Source organism: Strix uralensis, chromosome 21 (genome assembly GCF_047716275.1).
Source record: "Strix uralensis isolate ZFMK-TIS-50842 chromosome 21, bStrUra1, whole genome shotgun sequence".
NCBI lineage: Eukaryota > Metazoa > Chordata > Aves > Strigiformes > Strigidae > Strix > Strix uralensis.
The window spans coordinates 1,477,445-1,496,716 of NC_133992.1; the positions used below are offsets into that span (position 1 = coordinate 1,477,445).

The following is a 19,272-nucleotide window of genomic DNA, read 5'->3' on the forward strand; positions in this document are numbered from 1 at the left end:
GAAGGAGCCACGATCCTGCAGGGCTGCTCAACAGCTCACAAAGGAGCCTTTCAGCTCAACAACATAACTTTTTTTGTTGGGTTTCTTTTTTATTTTATTTATGCATTTTGGGGAGGCAAAGGGGAAGGAACGCAACCTTTTCATTTCTTCCTTGATAAAACGTAGCGAGTAGATTTCTTACGTACGTTTCCGATTCTTTGCAGAACCCTTTACACGGGGTTTTCCGTGCCTGCATCTTGGCTTTCAGACCAAAGCAGAAAGGGAGCTTGCCCCTGCAAGGCAGCATGTCTTGAACAAGAGCTGCCTCAACCCTTTGCACTTGCAAACTGCAAGGAGATTCATCGCTCCCTGAAAGTCTCCAGCCAATGCTGAGCAGCACAGGGAAGGCTCAAGAATCTAAAAAAAGGCCCTGTTTTCCAGTAAGAAACCACCCATTCCTGAAGGCAGACAAGAAAAAAAAAATCAGTCTGAAGAACCCAGGTCACCTCCAACACAGCTTCTCTACCACGGAGATCTAAGGGAGGAGGCAGGTGGAGTTATAAAAACAAATCTAGTTAATTTCTCCCAAAAATGATTATCACAGAGAAAAACATGATGTTGCCAGTGTGAGAATCTTAATGTGAACTGAACAGCTCAAAGGATGAGAAGAAATTGAAGTTCTGAACAGGGCAAAACAAGTGTCTGACAAGTAAGGACTGACTGCAAGAGCAGACAGGGTGACAGACTTCCCACCTGTGCTGGCCACGAGCCGTAAACCCCAGGCTCCCACGCTACAGCTCCAAACTGGACACCGAGATGTACAAAAACCAGCTTCGAAATAACCCAGTTCAAGGCAAGGACAACTGAGACCTCCAAACCTCCCATCCCGGGGACAGAAGTTGTCACTGAATGGCGACAGTGGGGTGAGCTAGACAGATGGTTTTTCCTGTTGTTCTGTTCCAAAGGTCCAAACCAGATCAACACAATTACTACCTGCTCTCCCATGGGCTGAACCTTTTGCATCACCAACTCTGTCCATCTGTAGGACCAACCCACAGCTTGGCCAAGGACCATTAGTGACACAGGAACCACACAAGAAAGCAAAAAGCAGAGGGCTATTCAAGGGGAAGGGGGGTATCCTTCACCAAATCACAGACAGCAGGTATTTCTGCTGGAATGTCCAAAAAGCCCCAGAAGAAAGTATCTAAAGAGAAGAAAAAGGGGCCTGAGTTTGCTCTAGCTACTCTGATGCTGAGCTGGTGAGTTTACCCAGGATCAGTCAAACCTCCAGGGAAAGGCAGATGTTACGTGACTGATAGGTGGCCCAGGCCTCAGGGAAACCACTGCTGATGCTCAGAAAATGCATCAGGCAAAGAGGGAACGCCAGATCCTGCCACTGCACCACGGCTCCTTCCTCTGCCCAGCCAAAAAGAAACGATGAAAAGATTCAGGTTCTGAATTTCTGGCAGCTGATAATCGCATGTAACAGGCTGAGGGAGCTCAATTTTCAGTGCTTCGAGGACAAGCAGACCTAGGAAAGCTGGCTTGTCAGTGCCTTGGGGTTTTATCCCAAGACACGTACAGAAGATACGCAAGGAGAACATGCAAAGTGCAGAATCACATCCTTGGTGTTATGTGTAACCACCAGTTCTCACGTTTGTTATGATGGTGCAGTACCAGCCACTTCTTCTATATGACTCCTTAGATACACGTGGCAATGAAAGCTTTGTTCACAAAAATGTCTTTCGGTCCTGCAGTCTTATGCTATTTCCAGCATTGTTACTGGTACAGCTCTGTGTGCAATTCCCTCTGGAGAGTATCACACTGGGCTTTCCTCTGTATAATCCTTTCTTCTTTTTCCTAACTATACATCCCATGCACATTCAATGGGGCGTTATTCCTCTGCAGACAGGGAGGCTTCCCAACTGCTTTAACTGCCAGCTCAGGTTCTGTTTCTGGGAGAATCACGTTTAGTGAGTTACATCGAGTTTTCAGTTTGATTGTGTATATGAGAGTGTATATGAGTAAGTATCTCATTTTGATTTTTATTGTCTTAAAGCAATTCAAATCCACTTGAAATGTTACTACTACATGCATCAATTTACAGCCACATAAACCAACATTTTCTAAGTTTCACATATATAAATTGTGCTTCTCCACTACTGATGTGAAAATTACTAATACATTTCCACATTCAAAATTTTGAAAATTTCCATCTTCTATAGCTACACATTAAAAAGGCTTTGGAAGAAAAAGGTAAAGTCGTGTCTCTGCTGAGCTCATGACTAAACTATGGATATCAATTGTACATGTGTAAGCTGATGCATCCACACCATTTAATATATAGCTTGGTTTCATGATCAAAATAAGAATAAATGTATAAATACAAATCAAATGGATCACACATTAGGAGGTGACCTCATACTAATACAGCCCCTAAAATTCCAGCTGAATTAAGGATCCCACAGTGCTTGGGGATGAGAAGTAAAATAAAAGCAATCCTTGTTCCAAATCTAAATACTGCAATTATTATTGCAAAATTATTGCAGTGCTGTGGTGCAATGGTAAAGCATTCTGCATGTCAGCAAATAACTGCTGCTCACTATGTTTTTAGGGATTTTTTTTCCTTAAATTGCAGAGTGAAGCTACTTTGTAGTTAAATTTAAAGGATTTATAGGAATTTTGTTGGTATTTAGAAAGGAATGCCAGCATCGAAAAACAATTCTGCATGTATCTAAGGATACAGAAGAAGCTCTGTGATGTTAAACAGCACACGCGAAATATGCAACCATGCAATTAAAGGATGTATTACGAGACCGAGAAAAACTCTGAGAAGTTAAGGATGTGCGTTCACTTTTCAGCTGTGCATTTGCTGACTTCTAAGAGTTTACACATTTAAAATTTAATATTGCATCAGCCTTCGTGATTCCTGGATTTTCAAACTTTTCACTAGGAGTTTCCTTTACGTTCCTTTAGACATTCCAGTCAAACGTTTTATTGGAGACCACGTGCGCTGATGCTGCTAGTTACAGATGAGGAGCTAAAGCAGATGCTCCTACAAGTCTGACAGCTGACCTCAGTGCTCAACTCAGGTGAAAGAAAACAAAACCACTGAAAGGCTCATGAGACAGTTTCAAGTCCCTGTTGTTCTGCTATTTCAGATACGTATTTCTCCAAATTCTACAAACTATGCTAATGGTACAAAACACCAAGCAAAACTTTCACATTTCTGCAATTACGCAACATCGAAGCGGCCAGTCTTACAGAAAACTCAAATAAAGTCACTCCTGACTAAGCGTGAGATATTTCATACTAATAATACATTTGGAAAGTGAGCTCAGCTGACAGCAGGGGTACGGGGGTGAGTTCAAGCATCATTTTCATTTTAACATAAAAATACTGCAGTCTAGCAATGCCAATTTCTGACTTTATATCCCCCCATCCTGGCTTAGCAGCGATGGACTAAACACCCGGCTGGGCAGGGGCACGGAGCGCCTCGGGGGGATGCCTACCCCTGCGGTGGTAACTACACGTCTGGCACGTGGTATCTACCAGGAGAAACTTTTCGATTTGCAGCTCCCCCAACACACAGCAATGCCCCCAGAGCCCCGTGCAGTCAGTACTGCACCGAACGCAGCAGCTGCTCCTGACCTCAGAAGAAAGCTCGTCCTAGAAACAGGCCCAAAGTTCATCCTACGGACCCAGCCTCGAAGTTTATCCTAGGAATGAGCCACTCGAAAGAAGCATTACTGAGGAACAGAGAAGCAGCAGAGCAATCTTCAAGACCTTCCTGAAAATAGCCCCTGAACCTGAATGCTACCCCGGGATTCCCAAAGATTTGAGCAGGAGTGAGATACCTCTGTGTGCTCGCACATGGGTCTGGAAACAGTTGTAATACTTGTATTTCTTCCCACATATTCCACACTCGTAAGACCCTGGAAAACAAGACAGAAAAGTATACATCACCATATCAGATCAGGAAAAACAGCCTCACCACATACTTATCCATAAACTGGGGACAAAAGAATGCAGTTTGCAGCGAAGTAATTTTTGGAAGGTTCATGGAGATAAATGCAGGAAATCACTATCCCAGACTCAATTCTTTTTTCAGCCTTATTTAAGATTCCTTGGCATATTACCCTGAACTCACATTTTCAGTGTATCTTTTTAAATCTGCTAACATGAAAGGGCCACTCTCAAAATAGCCTGACTTATAACTTTATAATAATGACTAATATTTCCTATGGACAGAAATAACCTTGAATTACTTTTCAGTAAGTTCCTAGTAGATGGGAAAAAAAGCTTTAGAACTGAAAAAAGAAGGCAATATGTTATCTTGAGGCAAGGAGTTTTCAAAATTTCTCAAGAAATGCACAATGTACAAATTTCTCAAGAAACCCACAGAGATTTGGTAAATATCCACCCAGAGGAAACCAAATAGATACAAATAGAACTTTTGACCTTTTTAAGGAAAAGCACATGACCACAGTAGGCTCTCTTCTCAATTTGTGTCTCTAATTCCAGAAAACACACATCTGCAAACAGTCATTTGAAATGAAACCAGAGAAACAGAGCTGGGAGAATCATTTGCAATGATGAAATTATGCAATGAATTTAGCCTCTTCTGTTTATTGGACAGGCAGACAGAGATTTCCTTAGATTTGTTATTTAAGTTGATTCGACCTTTTTTTTTCCCCACTCCAACTTGGTGAACAGGCTACAAATCCACCTTTCAAGCTCTCACTTGCAAAATATATTGCTTTGCTTAGCTGTCCATCAGCAGCTAAGTAACTGTGATCCTATCCGCGCTCTTTGGCAGGGCGAGAACAGCTCTTATTGGAAGAGGAGGTGGGAGAACAAAGAGGTGGGAGAACGAAGAGCTGAATATTACTTTGTGTGAACGCAGCACTTCATTTCCATGGAGGCTTCCTCACACAACCTTGAAACAATCTTTTCCTGACCATGCAAAACAGTAAAACTCAGGGACGAGCCACAAACAAGAACAAAACATTCATACACACATCCAAATCAATATTCCCCAACACCATTTTATGGCAATACTTACCCGGTGCTACTCAAAGTGAGCTCTTTCCAGGAACAAAACCAACCATGATTTATTGAACACGCTATAGCCCTGTTCTTTTTTTCCCTTCCCATGCCCTAGTGCTTACAGCTCGGGAAGAAAACATCCCTCCTTGAGTTTGTAACAGCGCTGAATTCCCTGTCCACCACTGTTAGCATCCCTTGGGACTGTCTTTTGAGCTTGGGAGGCTACTTTGTCACTGATGCTGAAAGAGGCAATTGCTACAGTCTGATGCACAAGAGTACACATCTGAAAAAATACTCTAAAATACTGGTAATTATATCAGTTGACTATGTCTGATCTGCTCCATAGTCTTTTAATTATCATAGCTAGTTGTATTTTGTATATGGATATACACATATGGGACAGTCATCACCTGTGGTCACCCCACACAGGCTTTTCTAAGTGAAATCCTGGACATCAGCAAGTCAGCAGCATCTGCCAGCCCTCACTTTCCATGCTCAAGGACTGATTATATTCATCACAAACCTCCAAAATTCTTTCCTGAAAACTATTCCAGCTGGAGCCCCAAAGCAGCACCGCCAGAAGACGAGCGCACTCACCATCACTTGGGCCCTACCAACCAGGAACCCTGTGCAACAGCTGAGGTTCAGCTATACCAACAGCAAAATGCAACTGACGCCCACCCATACCCTGAAACAGCGCTGCGTGCACACAGAGCACTGGGAAAACAGATAAAAACAGTGAGGGGCTCTAGGTTGAATTCTTTTTCCCATTTTCCTTACATTTGCCCCTTTCTCTGGAGATAGTCTGCGGCACATAAATGCATTTGGCTGTGCAGAAGTTCTTCAAGAAGAGTATAATAACCTGTATGAGTGACGGTGTGGTGCCGATACAAAACCAAACCAGTGCTGCTCCCCTCGTGCGAGGGGCTGTGCCTGGAAAGCAAGGGCAGGAGCGGAAGGCAGGGGAGGCACTGGTGTGTCCCACAGCCAGTGCTTTTATGAGGATGTCCTGAAGCACCCAGGTCTCAAATGCAACCCAGGGAAGGCTGGGGTCATCTTCTTCGAGGGGGGGTACCTCTTACCCCCCTTCTACACGCAGACGGTGGAGCACCGGACCAGGAGGGCAGCGCGTTTGTGGAGGGTGTAAGGGAGGTGCAGTACAGATCTAAAGTCCTGCAGGCACCGAGAGGCAACTCAACAGCCACAACTGTGTACTCAGCACACCACGATTTGGGGGGCAAAGGCAGAGATCCTCATATTAGACAAAGGAGGGATGACTTCCCACATAAATGTGTTATTAGAGTGGAGGAAAGATGAAGTGGAGGGAAAAAAAAAGACATCGCTATGTATTAAGGCCTTACAAAGAGCATGCCCGTGTTGCCTTGGACACTGCCACCATGGTCATGGTCTATCTTGGACTTTGTCCACATCGGGATGTCTCATGCAGGTTAAAGCTGTTCGTAGTAGGGGGGGAGATGGAAAAGGTTTTTGGTTAGTTGGTGCATTCAGTCTTGCCAGGCTTTTCCTGAGCCTCGCAGATGGAATTTGGGCAACACACCCACTGCATACAGAGCTTTCCCTTGCTCCCTGATCCCTGGTTAGACTTTCACACCCTTCCATCACATACCGGACGTGTATCTCAATGCATGGTCAAAAATCCAGGTCCCTGAATATCGATTTCGTGTATATCCAACGGGAGAGCCACGTTCCACTGCTTTTCCATCTAAATTGTGCAAAAAGAAATCAGAAAAAAGCCCTTAAAGTGGATGCATTTCCAAAGAATAATGATGGCTGAAGCCTATTAAAAATTTCCAAGACCCATCTCTCCCTCTGGCTTGCTATCAAGATGTCAGAGGTCACACAGAGTTTCTTAAGGCTTCTGCAGCACTATTTCATTTGGTATAACTAAGAAGAATCCAAAGTGCTCTTGAATTACGTATGCTGAGCAGCTCAGCAACTGAGACATCAGCATCACGGCATGAATCGAGCATGTGCATGTAAGATTGATAGTCTCAAAGCAGAAGGATTCACTCTTCACTTTGTCTCAGAAACATTTCTGATTTAATGTATTACTTGAAAAATCCTCTCCAAAATGTTTCTTGTAAAGCATGGACCAGATCTGGAACTTAAAATAGTCTTGTATAAAACTTCTCCTGATCAACTCACAGATAACTCAAGCCTTCCAAAACACAAATACTGACCTGATGGTATTCCCAACATTAGAAAATGATCCCCATCAGCCAAATAGTCTCTCCCCCTTTCTCTTGATTTACAACGCAAGTGCCATTTTCTTTTCCTTCTAGATAGCTTCACAGTGGACTTCTCTTGCCTTTTTGCCCTGTCACCGCTGCCCTGAGAAATGTTAATGTGTTGGAGCTCTTCAAATGACCCTGGCCCAAGGCCAGCATGTGAAGCTAGCAAGAAAAACGAAGAAAAGAACAGGAAATATTTCATCTCGGAGCTGTGCAGGGTGAGAAACACACCACCTATGAGGCAGGGAGACCCAACGGGACCGTGGGGCGAACAGGTCAGTGGACAGGGAGGAGAGCAGGATCCGCAGCGGCAGCATCAGTCTGCTGCTGACCAGACACAGGGATACAGCCAACCGCTCTGTTGGCCTTTGCTTGGGATGCCCGATGTGGGATCCCACAGGGCCTGCAAGACTTCTGTGGAAAAGCAGATGAAAGGGAAATGGTCCAAACCCACAAACATCAGCACCGGCTCTTCAGTGGGGGGACTGCAGCCACTGCCACCACCCATCCCGCTTTGCTGCATCCGCTTTCATCCATCGCGGGGTTTGGGCTGCTCCAAACAGATGGAAACAGAATCTGGAGTAGTCCAAAGTGCAGGGAGACACATGTGAATGTGTAACCAAACAGGAGGCAGCACACACAAGGCCTAATCTGATGAAAACACTACAAGCGAACAGCAGCAACTGAGCTGGGAATCCCTGTTACAAATTGCTCCAAGTCACAACTAAAAATATAACTATAGCATGCTCCTGCAGGAGATGTGTGACTCGGAAAGGAGACATAGATCTTCTAATGCAAATTTCAGCCAAGTCCCAAAGCTGAGCCCCGCAGGAAAGCTGCCTGTCCCTTGGAGCCACGTGTGCCCTGAAGCCTTCAACACAGCTGTGGCCCCAGCTCAGACAACACATCCCCCGTTTAACTGACCATCCCCAGCACACCATGAAAGGAGACAGGCTAGGGGTTGGCATTTCCACGCGAAGGAGAGGGATTCATTTACTTCTGATTGCCCACCTCAGCCTGCACCATGAATTACTAGAAAAAAATCACCATTTCCAACACCTCCAAGCTCAGCTTCCCTGATGGAGGTGAATAAAACCCTACCAAAGCCTCGTCTTTCTGCACAGCTGAAGTGATTCAGATGCAGAGCTACCAGATCACATCACAAGAAAGGCTTCAGGGAGAAAAACTCCTGGAAGTACTGCTGAGCAGCAGCAGAGAGCACGAAGCCTTTGCTCCGGAGGCAGGAGGCACCGGCGTCTTCAGCTGTTCGCAATCTTGGGCTGTTCCAGAGCAGCAGCCGAAATCGTCAGTGAAGCAGCAGGCACGGGACGTTTCTTGGGCGAGTTACACACACATCTGCAGCGATGGAAATAGTGCCTGTCTGTGGTTTCTGCGGGGGGACAGAGGGGACCAGAAGAATTGACTGGGAGCCAGTTCAAGAAACCACAAGGAACTGATATCTGGGCACCACGGTCGGTCCACACAGAGCACAGTATTTGGTGGCCAAACAGAAAAGTTATTCACAGCCACCTCCCCAACAAACAAGAGTTATGTGAATGGCGGATGAATAGGGGCACTTACAGGGCTCTTTTCACAAAGGAATCGGCCGCCAACTGCCAATCGCCTCAGGACCAAGTTGCCTTTAAAGAAACCCAGCACGAGGCTATAAAATAATAAATATGATGCACATTTCATTTGAAAAGGCCCTTCCAGATAGAAGTTCTCCAGTTTACTTTCTACGGCTTTCAACCACCACTTGTTAACTAGTAAATAACTCTTTGTCCCTCTCCCCATGATGCCTACATGTTGAATAGTGTCCCCCCTCACCCCAGCATGTCCCCAGCGCTCTCCATAGGTATGACACGATGGTGTACATCCAAGTTAGCCAACAGCAAAAGCACGTTCCCCGCTTTGTGCAACAGCGCAGCCCACTCAGCGGACATCATCTGCAGAACAGCTGCTGCCTCCCAGCCACAAGCCATGGGGACAAGAGGGTCCTACATGGCAGACACCCAATCTGACGATGCTTCATCAAGGGCTGGTGACCACAGCTGAAGGAGAAGCTCCAATCAGCAGCAGTCTCTCCACACATCCCTCCTAGGGTGTCAGGGTCACCTCTGCATTTCAGGGTTGCCCTCGCAGCAATCAACCTCTCAAGAGCTGTGGGGACACAAAACCTCTAAATATACACAGAGTATGTCCTCCAAATTGTAAGATCTTTAAGTTGGAACCAGTTATGGACTTCTTAGGCTTCCCCTAGATGTTCTGACCCTCCCGCCCAGCTGTTCTTAGTGGCTGTCCTGCTGGGGCAGGGAGGACAGGCAGGACAATGATGCTCCCAATACAGTCGCTAGCTGATGACACCCTCCAGGGTTTCTTTCCAACAGTGTGGACAATGATCAAGCAAAAACCAGGAGAAAATCTAACAGCAATATCTCTTTTCTCTCCCCCTGCAAGACAAACCAACCCCAGCAGCAACACTGGGAAGCTCAAATTAGCTTTCTCCTGAGTCCCTCAAAGGAAACATGATCCAACTGCTCTTTCTTCATCAGCAACTTCCTTTGCCTCTCAGAGTCACTGCTGGGACATGCTCCATGTCCAGGCTAAACGAGAAGTCCCTTTAGCAAGAGTGGTGCCTCTCCAGGATCCCGCAGAAAGCCCTTTCCCTGGAGCAGGAGAGGGCAGTCTGATGTTCACAGAAAAAAAGAAAAAGCTTCTCATCACAGCTTGAGGTGGGGTGGGGATAGGAAGTACTGTTTTGCAAGTGGCACACCAGAGCCAGCCAAAAGTCAAAATTATTCCCACAATGTTACTAGCAGTCAGAAAAACAAACAAACAGCAACCTGTAAAACCTGTTTTTGAGCTAAATCTAATTATTTACAGAAAGCATCCACTTTCCCCAAAGCAACTTTCCTCCAAACATTGCAACGGTTTGACTTTCCTCCTGGCTGCCTCCTGCTCTACACCCAACATACCTACCACCAGCCCTGCGTTTGCCATGATTTTTGCACTTGACTGATGGGCAAGTCATTTAACACATCAAAAGAAGATAATAAGCTTTTTGTTACAGTTACCCTGATCTCTGTGGAGTCTTTAGGGGTGACCAGATGCAAACAGGCAGCAAAAGTTAACGGAGGTCAATAATACTGAGCCAGGACCCGAGACTGGTGTGCCCCTTGGCTCTGGTCCCTCCAACAGAGCCGAGCTTCCAGAAGATCCCTCCAGAGCTCTGCTCCTCTCCCCACACCATGGACTCAGGGAACTGACTGATGGGGCACATTACCCCAGAGCTTACCGAGCGTCTGCTGGTTGCGGACCCCACCTATGACCACGCAGATCTCCGCGGGCACATCTCCTGGCCCATCTTTTATGTTCTTCTTGGAATCTTTGGTGTCATCCTGCCAGATCACCTCTTCGATATAGTCATCTGGTACCTCTGTTTTCACTTTCACCTCAGTCATCATTCCAGCCTCTTCACTGGGCGAGGACTGAGATGTCACTGAATCGGAGCCCTCCGCTTTCGGGCTCCGCGGGCTCCTCTTCAAACACTCCCTGAATGGGGGGAAAAGACGAGAAAATATGAATCCTCATTGTCAAGCGCTCACCTTCTCATCACTAAGACCTAATTAAAAGTCCTTTTGTTTAGCGCAGTTTATTTAAAGTAAGTATGGGTAGGTATGTGTGTCTATCATATATGTTAAGTATTTAAAATTTAACCAGACAAAAGTAATAAAACCATTTGCTAGCAATGAAAATAACCTTAACCATCACAAACAAGAGTAGCAGTCATAAACAGACTGGACCACTAAACAAGAGCACAGAATTTTACCTGGTTCCTAGCAGGCCAGGAGCACAATTCCAGCAGTCCTGACATCAAATATTATGCCAAGACTAATCCATGCAGAGGAAACACCATATTCTCCTGACATTTTTAAGTTGGAGCTATCTCCCCCTTGTGCACTTCTCCATGGGTTAATCTACCGCCACATCCTCTCTTTTAACCCTTCAAAGCAACCTAACTCTCATCCTATGGTATCTGTATGGCCTTATTTAACATACAGGATCAAAGGGGATCATACGTAGTATAATGATATTTAGGGAGAATATTACGTTATGGACATATACAAGTATCAAAGATGATGGGATGGGGAAAGGCAGAGGGAATAAAGGAGGGGTCCAAAGGAGGTTTCCTTCAGGTGAAGGAAACAGTATGTGTTTTCACCTTGGAAAAAGAAGGCTGGAAATTCGTGGGGGAAAACAAACTAAATAAATACTCAAACCCCCTGAAAAAAAAGGAAGGAAACCGGAACCCCCCCAAGCTGTAAAACAACATCAACAAGCGATACGGTGGCAAAAGGCAGAGGGATTTTGAGCACGACAGATGAGGACCAATAATCCAGACTGTGGAGCCTTTTCCAAATGCACCATCCCACTGCTCATTATGGGTTCCCTGTTTTTAAGACTGGTTATTAATAAATTCCAACATGCAGTGCAAAGATAAAATAATTGCTGGTTCAGTCTATGCAGAAATCAGAAGAACTAAATAGATAACAATAGCTTAGACTACCCAGAAAGAGAGATTTTAAAGATTGTGACATATTTAGAATCATGTAAACACTGGGAACAGCCAAAGGTGTTTGAAAACTTTTTAAGCAGAAGTAATAGATACAATTAAGTGAAAAATAGGCTGAACTTATGGATGAGAGTTATTAGACCACGCAATAGTGGAAGAGAAGGAAATCCCACTGCTTGGAACATCATAGAAAGTCAGAACAAAGTATGAATTAAAACGTTAGACAACTAACACCTAAAATGGTTTCTGATATCGGTTATAGAGATGGTAGGGAAATCAAAATGCTGCAACTGAAGGTGAAAGTGCCCAGCGGGTAATCCTGGGAGGATGGAGATGAGAGGAGCAGATGAACGAAGAGAACAATCTTCTGCAATAATTACTGCAAACCTCCTACACAGACATGGAGTTGCTATTTCAAAATGGGTCAGTCACATCATATCACCAGATATTTTATTATTCATCCCTTCATTCTCATTATGGAATGAAATGTACAATTAATAGCCCCTAAACAGAGAGAATTAGCCTTGACCTCCCTCCCTACTCATTCCCATCCTCCTCACACATACTCCCCCCACCAATGCTCCCAAAATCATCCAGGGCTTTTACAAGTCAGAAAGATGAATTAAGATTGAGAAAATGTTGTCGAAAACTGGACGATTTTATGGTAATATTACTGGATGTCCAAAAGGTCCATCAATCTCACCCGACCACGGCGTGGCTGAGCACCCATTCTAAAGCCAAGGGAATGGGACCAGCCAGGAGCACAAGTACAAAACACTCAGCAATCAGAAAAGGGTGGGACTAATTGCAAATCAACCGAACTCAGAAGGTGTGAAAAGCCACTGTCCTTCGGTGAGGACAGTGGAGGAAGATCAGAGTTAATCCAGTATGACTCCCACTGTTATAGATGGTACAGCAACCTGTACTTGCCAATCCTGGACAAAACAACATAAAAATCAATACAGGAGCCAGGTGATGTGGAATTAAAAGCTAATACAACTAGCAGTGAGGCTAAGGATATGGCTTTCCAAGGAGATTATAAATTGGGTAAGAATATAAGAGACCTCCTGACAGCACCCAGCTTTGCATCACACCACATGCAGATATAAAACAAATCAGCAGCACATGGCACGAAGCAACAAACAGGCCACGTGCTGCAAGGTAGAATGCTGTCCTCAAGGTCTACTGCTCCTGGAGTAGAGGTATTTCCACAGGGTTCCTGAAATGGTTCACATGGGACAGATTATTAATGTCCTGGAATTAAATTTAACATCGCTGTCGCTAAAAATTGCAGGTGACCCATGGAGGGGTGGAGACCAATGGCTGTGAAAGGGACACCAATGCCAGTGGATCCATCACTCTCAGCTGGCTCTGCCCAAGCCAAGCAGTTGTAGCAGAGTCAAACGTGTCCAGGAACGTGGGTGCACCCACGAGCAGCACCCACACGCTCAGCCGGGATGCCAGCAGGCAGGTCGGGCTGCAGCCACACAGAGCCACGCTGACCTAAAGGACTAACAAAATTTTCAGATACACGTGCCTGAGATCGAACAAGGAGGTAATTTTCTCCCTGTACAAAGTCGTGGTAAAGCAAGTCCCAGCATGCTGCAGACAGACTGAACGCCCTCGTTTTTAAAAGGTGATTAGAAAAGCTGGAGACGGTTCAAAAAAGAGGCACTGAAATGGTTCGAGACCGGGAAAAGAGACTTTATAGCTTTGTGAGACCAAACAACTTCAATCCATTTCTCATGCCAAAAGGAAGACTGAGAGATTATTTGATTGCTGCATATTATCTTCATGGGGAGGAAATACTGGTTTTCCTTCATTTGGCAAGAAAGAGTAGAGTGCGAGTTCATCGCTGGAACCAGTTGAAATGAGGCATAAAATATTAGCACGGATGGTGGTCCACTGGAACAACCATTTTCCAAAGGATGTGCTCAGGGAGAACTTAACTCTCCAAGTCTTCAAACCCAGAGTATCCGCATCTGGCTGGCCCTGGGTTACTGGGCTCAGTACAGATGTGTACTGGCCAGACCTGGTGGCCTGAAGCTGTAGGAATATATACATTATTGGATCAGACCAATCAACCCTCAAAAACTTTTCACACACACTGACTTTCTGGATCCATCTCTGCCAAGAAAGTAGCTGGGCTGTCTGCTGTTAAGCGGGACCTAAACCTGCAAATATTAACTGAAAGCAATACCATTCCTCCAACATTGGTCCCTGTCTCGTAAGCCTGAGCAGGTAGCTGGTGTACAGAAGGACACCAGCCCCAAATATTTCAGCAACCATCTTCTGCATGATTTCACAGTACAGAAGCCTTGGAAGGAACCTGCTGATCCTCTCAAAACCAAAATAAGCAAAACCCTAAAACACATAGCACCACTCGATTTTTACAACAACCTTACAACAATTTTACAACAAACAGAGACCTCCTCTGTCTTCGGACACTTTCTAGGAGAGAGGAAGGCAGCAGCCAGCAGATGTACTGGGTGTGTCAGGGAGGTGAACCCACACCCCTCTAAGCTCCCCATTGAGCACCCCGGCACTGCGGGCAAGGCCAGGCACTGCCCGGTGACCCTGCACAGACCCGCGTCCTGCTCGGATCCCCGGGAAAGAGCTCTAAGGTGGCAAAAAGGGAATAAATTATAAGCATTATGGGTTTTTTTCTTATCTATCTATAAAAATACATATATATAAAAATGTGTGTATTTGTATATGTGCACACACACACATACACACAGAAGGAGGGCTGATACTTGTGTCTCTGGCAGCATCCCCTTGTTGCACCCGGCTCCTGCCCCCTCCCGCCGCAGCAGCCCCAGGACGCGCATTCTCTGCTGACACCCTGAGGTGCTGATGTTTTATTGCATGAGCCAGACCCTGTTTCACAGCACCAAGGGCCCCGGTGTCCGGACTGGGCAAGCCAAAATGCAGGAAACACCATCCCAAATGCAAGCCTTGCAGCTGACTCGCACCAGTCTGGGATCAGTCCCACACCACCTGAGAGTAGTTTTAGCTACCTCGTCATGGCCACTGCTGTTCCGCTTAAGAAGGAAGAGCTGTGTTCTCACATTGCTCTTATTATTTCGTACCTTTCAGAGGTTTTCTAGCCACTGGCTGATGTCAAGCTTTAGCCAGACTTCAACTGCAGACTCTCTCCAGCTCAATGTTCAGAGGAACGTTATGGCACTGCAGAGTACCTTAAAATAAATGCAATCGAACAGCAACACACTCCCAGCCCTCCTTCCTTCTCCTCTGGATGTGCTACACAGGGGAGAGGAGCCAGAAGACTCCGATTGCTTCATATGATGCACGAGAGGGACATCACCAGCTGCTTGTAACAGCATGTGAAGGCGATGGACCCCTCCTACCTTCCCTGCATGCGAAGAGCATCTGCTTCACCTCCATCCTGACAGCCTCCAAAGGACTGATGGACAGACCACACAGAACTTGTCTGAAGACTACAAAACACAATCCTGACAGCAATGGGATAGACTCTTACCAGCCTCTTGTTAGCAGTGACTGTCCAGTGACAGTTCAATCTCTCACTCTGCTTGGACACTGCAACCAAAAAGCTCCCCAAGCATGAAGGTGGGTCCCTTTCCAGGCCAGGAGGCGCAGGGCTGACAGAGAGCTGCAGCTGGCAGCACACCCCGCGGAGCAGCACTGAAAACCCTGCCAGCAGGCCTGAGCTCTCAAAAAGCTCACGCAGTGCTTCTGCTGGGGGCTACGCAGCTTTGGAGAGAAGGCGGCAGGAATGGTGGAAGACAGCTCTCCTAGCAAGAACCAGCATCGCTTTCTTCTGGTCCCACGTGAAATCCCGTTAGTGCTCCTGCAGAGCAAACTAGGATCAGTCCAGGCTTCTGGGCGCTGAAGCTCAGTTACCCAGTTTGCTGCGGTGATGCTGTGCCGACCTGGGTATAATTGTCCCCAGGGTGCAGGGGGGAGCTGGGCTGAAAGAACAATCCTCATGGGACAGCAGAGTTTGAAGCCTCCTGGTTTGGCTGGGGAAACAGTACCAACATTACGGAGCAAAACAGGAAAGAAAAGGAAATTTCTGACACTGGAAAACTTCAGATGGGACAGAGAGGAGTACATGCACAGCCACAGCAGAACGAGGTCTCACTTAGAAGACAGCATTCACCACATCTCCATCCAGTATGGCATTAAGCCATGAGGGAACATGCACTGACCCAAGAGAGGTGACCCAGTAAAGCATCATTTCTTTACCAGCCCCTTTGGTCCTTGGATGTTGCAGCCCTTGCAAGCCTGTGACGCTGCACTTGCCTGGTGTTGTGCTGAATTCTGCCTCCCCTGCTTCTGAGCAGCATAAAGAGCCTCCAAATATAGCTGAGGATAAACCAGCAGCAGATCCAGAACATACCTCTTCTCCAGAAATTCCCCCCAAGATCCACGGTGACAGAGAATATGCTGACTGGTGGAGGGAAGAAATCAGGCCCCAGCACCACCGTGTCCAGACCTGGTTCTGTCACTCCTCTCCCACTTGCAGCACCGCCAGAGCTGATGCACAACTGCCGGAGAGGTGTCAAAAAGAGGATGAGTAAGAATAGGAGTGAATTTTCAGTTCTGCAGATCCCAAGGCTGGAAGCAAGTCTTACTTGTTTTGGGTGGGGGTACACAGAGAGAAGAGGACCACGCAGCTTCTGGGACATCAGCTAACTCAAACACCAGTACTTGCTCCTGGAAGCAGAAGTACTCCGCAACGAACCATGAGGTGACCACGTCTCCAAGCACTGTGACCACGAGGCACAGAGCCCACACCGTGCTAACGCAGAGATCGGCCCCATCTTCTGAGTTCCTGCGGGGCACTGATGGGTGACACACTGGTGCCAGTGATGTGGTCAGAGCCTCCACTTGGTGGAGACAGCAGCGCACAAGAACTGAGGGAGAACCTCCCATGAGTCAGGTCCCCCTCCTGGGCACCCGCAGCCATCCCCCTCTCGGTGGCTCTGGACACATTCCCCAGCCTCATGCCAGCACTCTTCTGAGTGAAACAATGCAATTCTACAGTGCTCAAGTGTGGCCTTCCAGGGATCAGCTGCCTCTGCAGGTCCAACCTGCATTTAACATCCATGGCATGATGTTCCCTGGGAAGAGGACCTTCCTCAAACAAAGCACTGTTTGTACAGGACAAAAACTTCTCAGAGAAATCAGACCAGAGATTAGCAGAGTGCACAGGCACATCTGGCTGAAACCCCACCTCCTTCTACAGGGTGCATCTAACTTCTTCTCCATGTCTTGGAGCTTTCTTGGGAAATACCAACCTTCTTTACTGTTTAATGTCTTGTCTTTACTGAGTTGTGGAGCTTGGCAATCCAGGAGGCTCTGCCTTGCCGAGGAGAGGAGGCAGAAGCCTTGGGATCACATGTTTCTCACACCGTCACTCAACGGCATGCCTGCTTGCTTCTACAGGTGAGGTACTGTTTCACTTTCCGAACAGACTCTGTGGATTTTAAAACACTAAAGAGGCAAACAAATACTGCACTTGCATGTATCACTCCTCTGACTAAGTAGGCCACATAGCCAATTACTGTATTACCAGCTCTGCCATCTCACAATGCTCATTTCAACATTGCTGCCTGCTTTGATCATCAGACTTTCATCTTCCGATGACGGTACGGCCACTTTCATGTCAAACACAAGCACGGGAAGGCAGAATAGATTTAAGGAGGCCTTGATGAAGACTCATCCTGGGGAACTGCAAAGGTAGGGGTAAAAATGGGTTCCTGGACCCATTTAGGTACAGCTTCCCTTGGTCTTGCACACACGATAGTTCATAAAGGCCTGAGGCTTTAGCGCAGATGGACAATGCAGCAAGATAATATGGACCAATGACCGTGCCAGAAGTACAATTTTGGCTAGAAAGCTGAGTAGCCTGGATGATGCCTCACCAGCATCGGTGCAAGGAGCAACGCAAGCAGCTCTTCCAGATGGAAGGACAGAAAGGAAACGGCTGACCTCACACCGGTCTCCTCTGCACAGTAACCCTCTACCCATGAAGCTAGCGGCCCCCTTTCCAGCCAGCCTCCTGTGAAAGAAGAAGGAAAGGAGGAGAAGGGGGTGCAATCTGAAGAGCTGCAATATGGTGCCGTTGCCGTCTTTGGAGGGGGTTTCTCGCTGGCTGTGATAAGCAGAACCATCAATGACTGAACGCAAATGGGGCCCATCAGCTGCTGCAGCCAGAAGAAACTCACGTCTGCAGTTTGCTTTTTCTGATCTGGAGTAGCATTCTCATAAATAATAAAAGTGACTAAAAGCTACTTAAAAAACACACACTCCTCCCTTATGAAAGAATGAGAAAAAAACCAATTATAAAAGGACATTTCTTCCAGCTAGAAATAATTTGTCATGTAATTCTCTGAAGACAGCAACAGAAACATGCATGCACTGTGCTCCCTTTTGAGTGATCTGTGATTGCATATGTACTCAGATGGCTTCTAATGAGGCTATTTTTATAGCACACATCCTGCTGAGCTTTTGGGGAGGGGCAAAGGGAGATCAGTGGAGAATCAGTCTTCAACGTCAGCTCCTGTGTATTTTCTCCTCAAAAGGAGAGGAAAAGGAAACAAATGTGGAGGAGGACATACTGCTCTGAATCAACACTTATAAACAAAGCTCTTCCACCCCAGCAGCAAATGTGGAGCATCTTCAGTTTTTTCCTGGACACCACTCAAGCTGCAAGAACCAAAGACATACCACTAACGCCTTGAGGATATCAGTGATGGCGATACCCGACGCCCCCTCAGCAGAGCATGCTGTGTGCCCATTTACACTACTGAAACACACTCCTGTACAGTCCTTGGTACGCTCCTCTGGTCTGCAGGACCAAAGAGCTTCAGAGGAGCACAGTAACGAGGACTGTGCAGTGGGCACCTGAAGGACCACGCTCTACAGAGCCCACTGGGACAGTATCATCAGTATGATGTTACAACTTGTCTTCTTGAAACCCACGTGCAGTTGGCTTGTCCTGTGCCACATCAAAAGGCCTCAGCTGTCAGAGAGGAAAGGGAGCAAAAATGGGGGAGGCTGAAACTGGGCCCAATTTACAGATGTCTGCCATGGTTTTAAAAGAACCAGAAGGTTCCTGCCATCACTGGAGCCAAGGGAAGTAGAATGGACAGAACAGATGTAAATGAACTCTCATTTTACATGGAGATGATGCAAGAAGAGACAGAAAAAGAAAGATGTAAATTCAAAATCTGCTTGTCCAATAAATTAGTTGTGGTGGCCTTCCTACCCCCTCGCCACAGCTCTTATTTGCTCCCTGGGGCAGCCCAGCTGCGTGGGCAACGTGCCTTACACCAGGAGGAGGGAGGTAGAGCAGGTCAGGAAGCAGAGGAACCACCTGGTGTCCTTCATCAGGGGCATCTCTTTTGCAGACATTACTAAGCAGAAAGA

At 46.5% G+C, this 19,272-nt stretch overlaps 1 protein-coding gene across 7 annotated transcripts in view; it reads right to left on the minus strand.

The window, feature by feature from the left end:
• The window catches only part of ZNF618 (zinc finger protein 618), a 163,160-nt gene that overhangs the window by 67,165 nt on the left and 76,723 nt on the right, over nt 1-19,272 (minus strand). For 4 of the 7 annotated variants that reach the window (XM_074891581.1, XM_074891579.1, XM_074891578.1 and 1 more), the window contains exons 3-5: nt 10,576-10,832; nt 6,656-6,751; nt 3,837-3,914 (exon numbers count right to left, since the gene is read on the minus strand). In XM_074891581.1, coding sequence (XP_074747682.1) covers nt 3,837-3,914; nt 6,656-6,751; nt 10,576-10,832 — 431 coding nt within the window. Of the gene's footprint in view, nt 1-3,836; nt 3,915-6,655; nt 6,752-7,229; nt 8,043-10,575; nt 10,833-19,272 lie in introns of those variants that run through there. The other 3 variants (XM_074891586.1, XM_074891582.1, XM_074891580.1) reach the window with 2 other exon arrangements.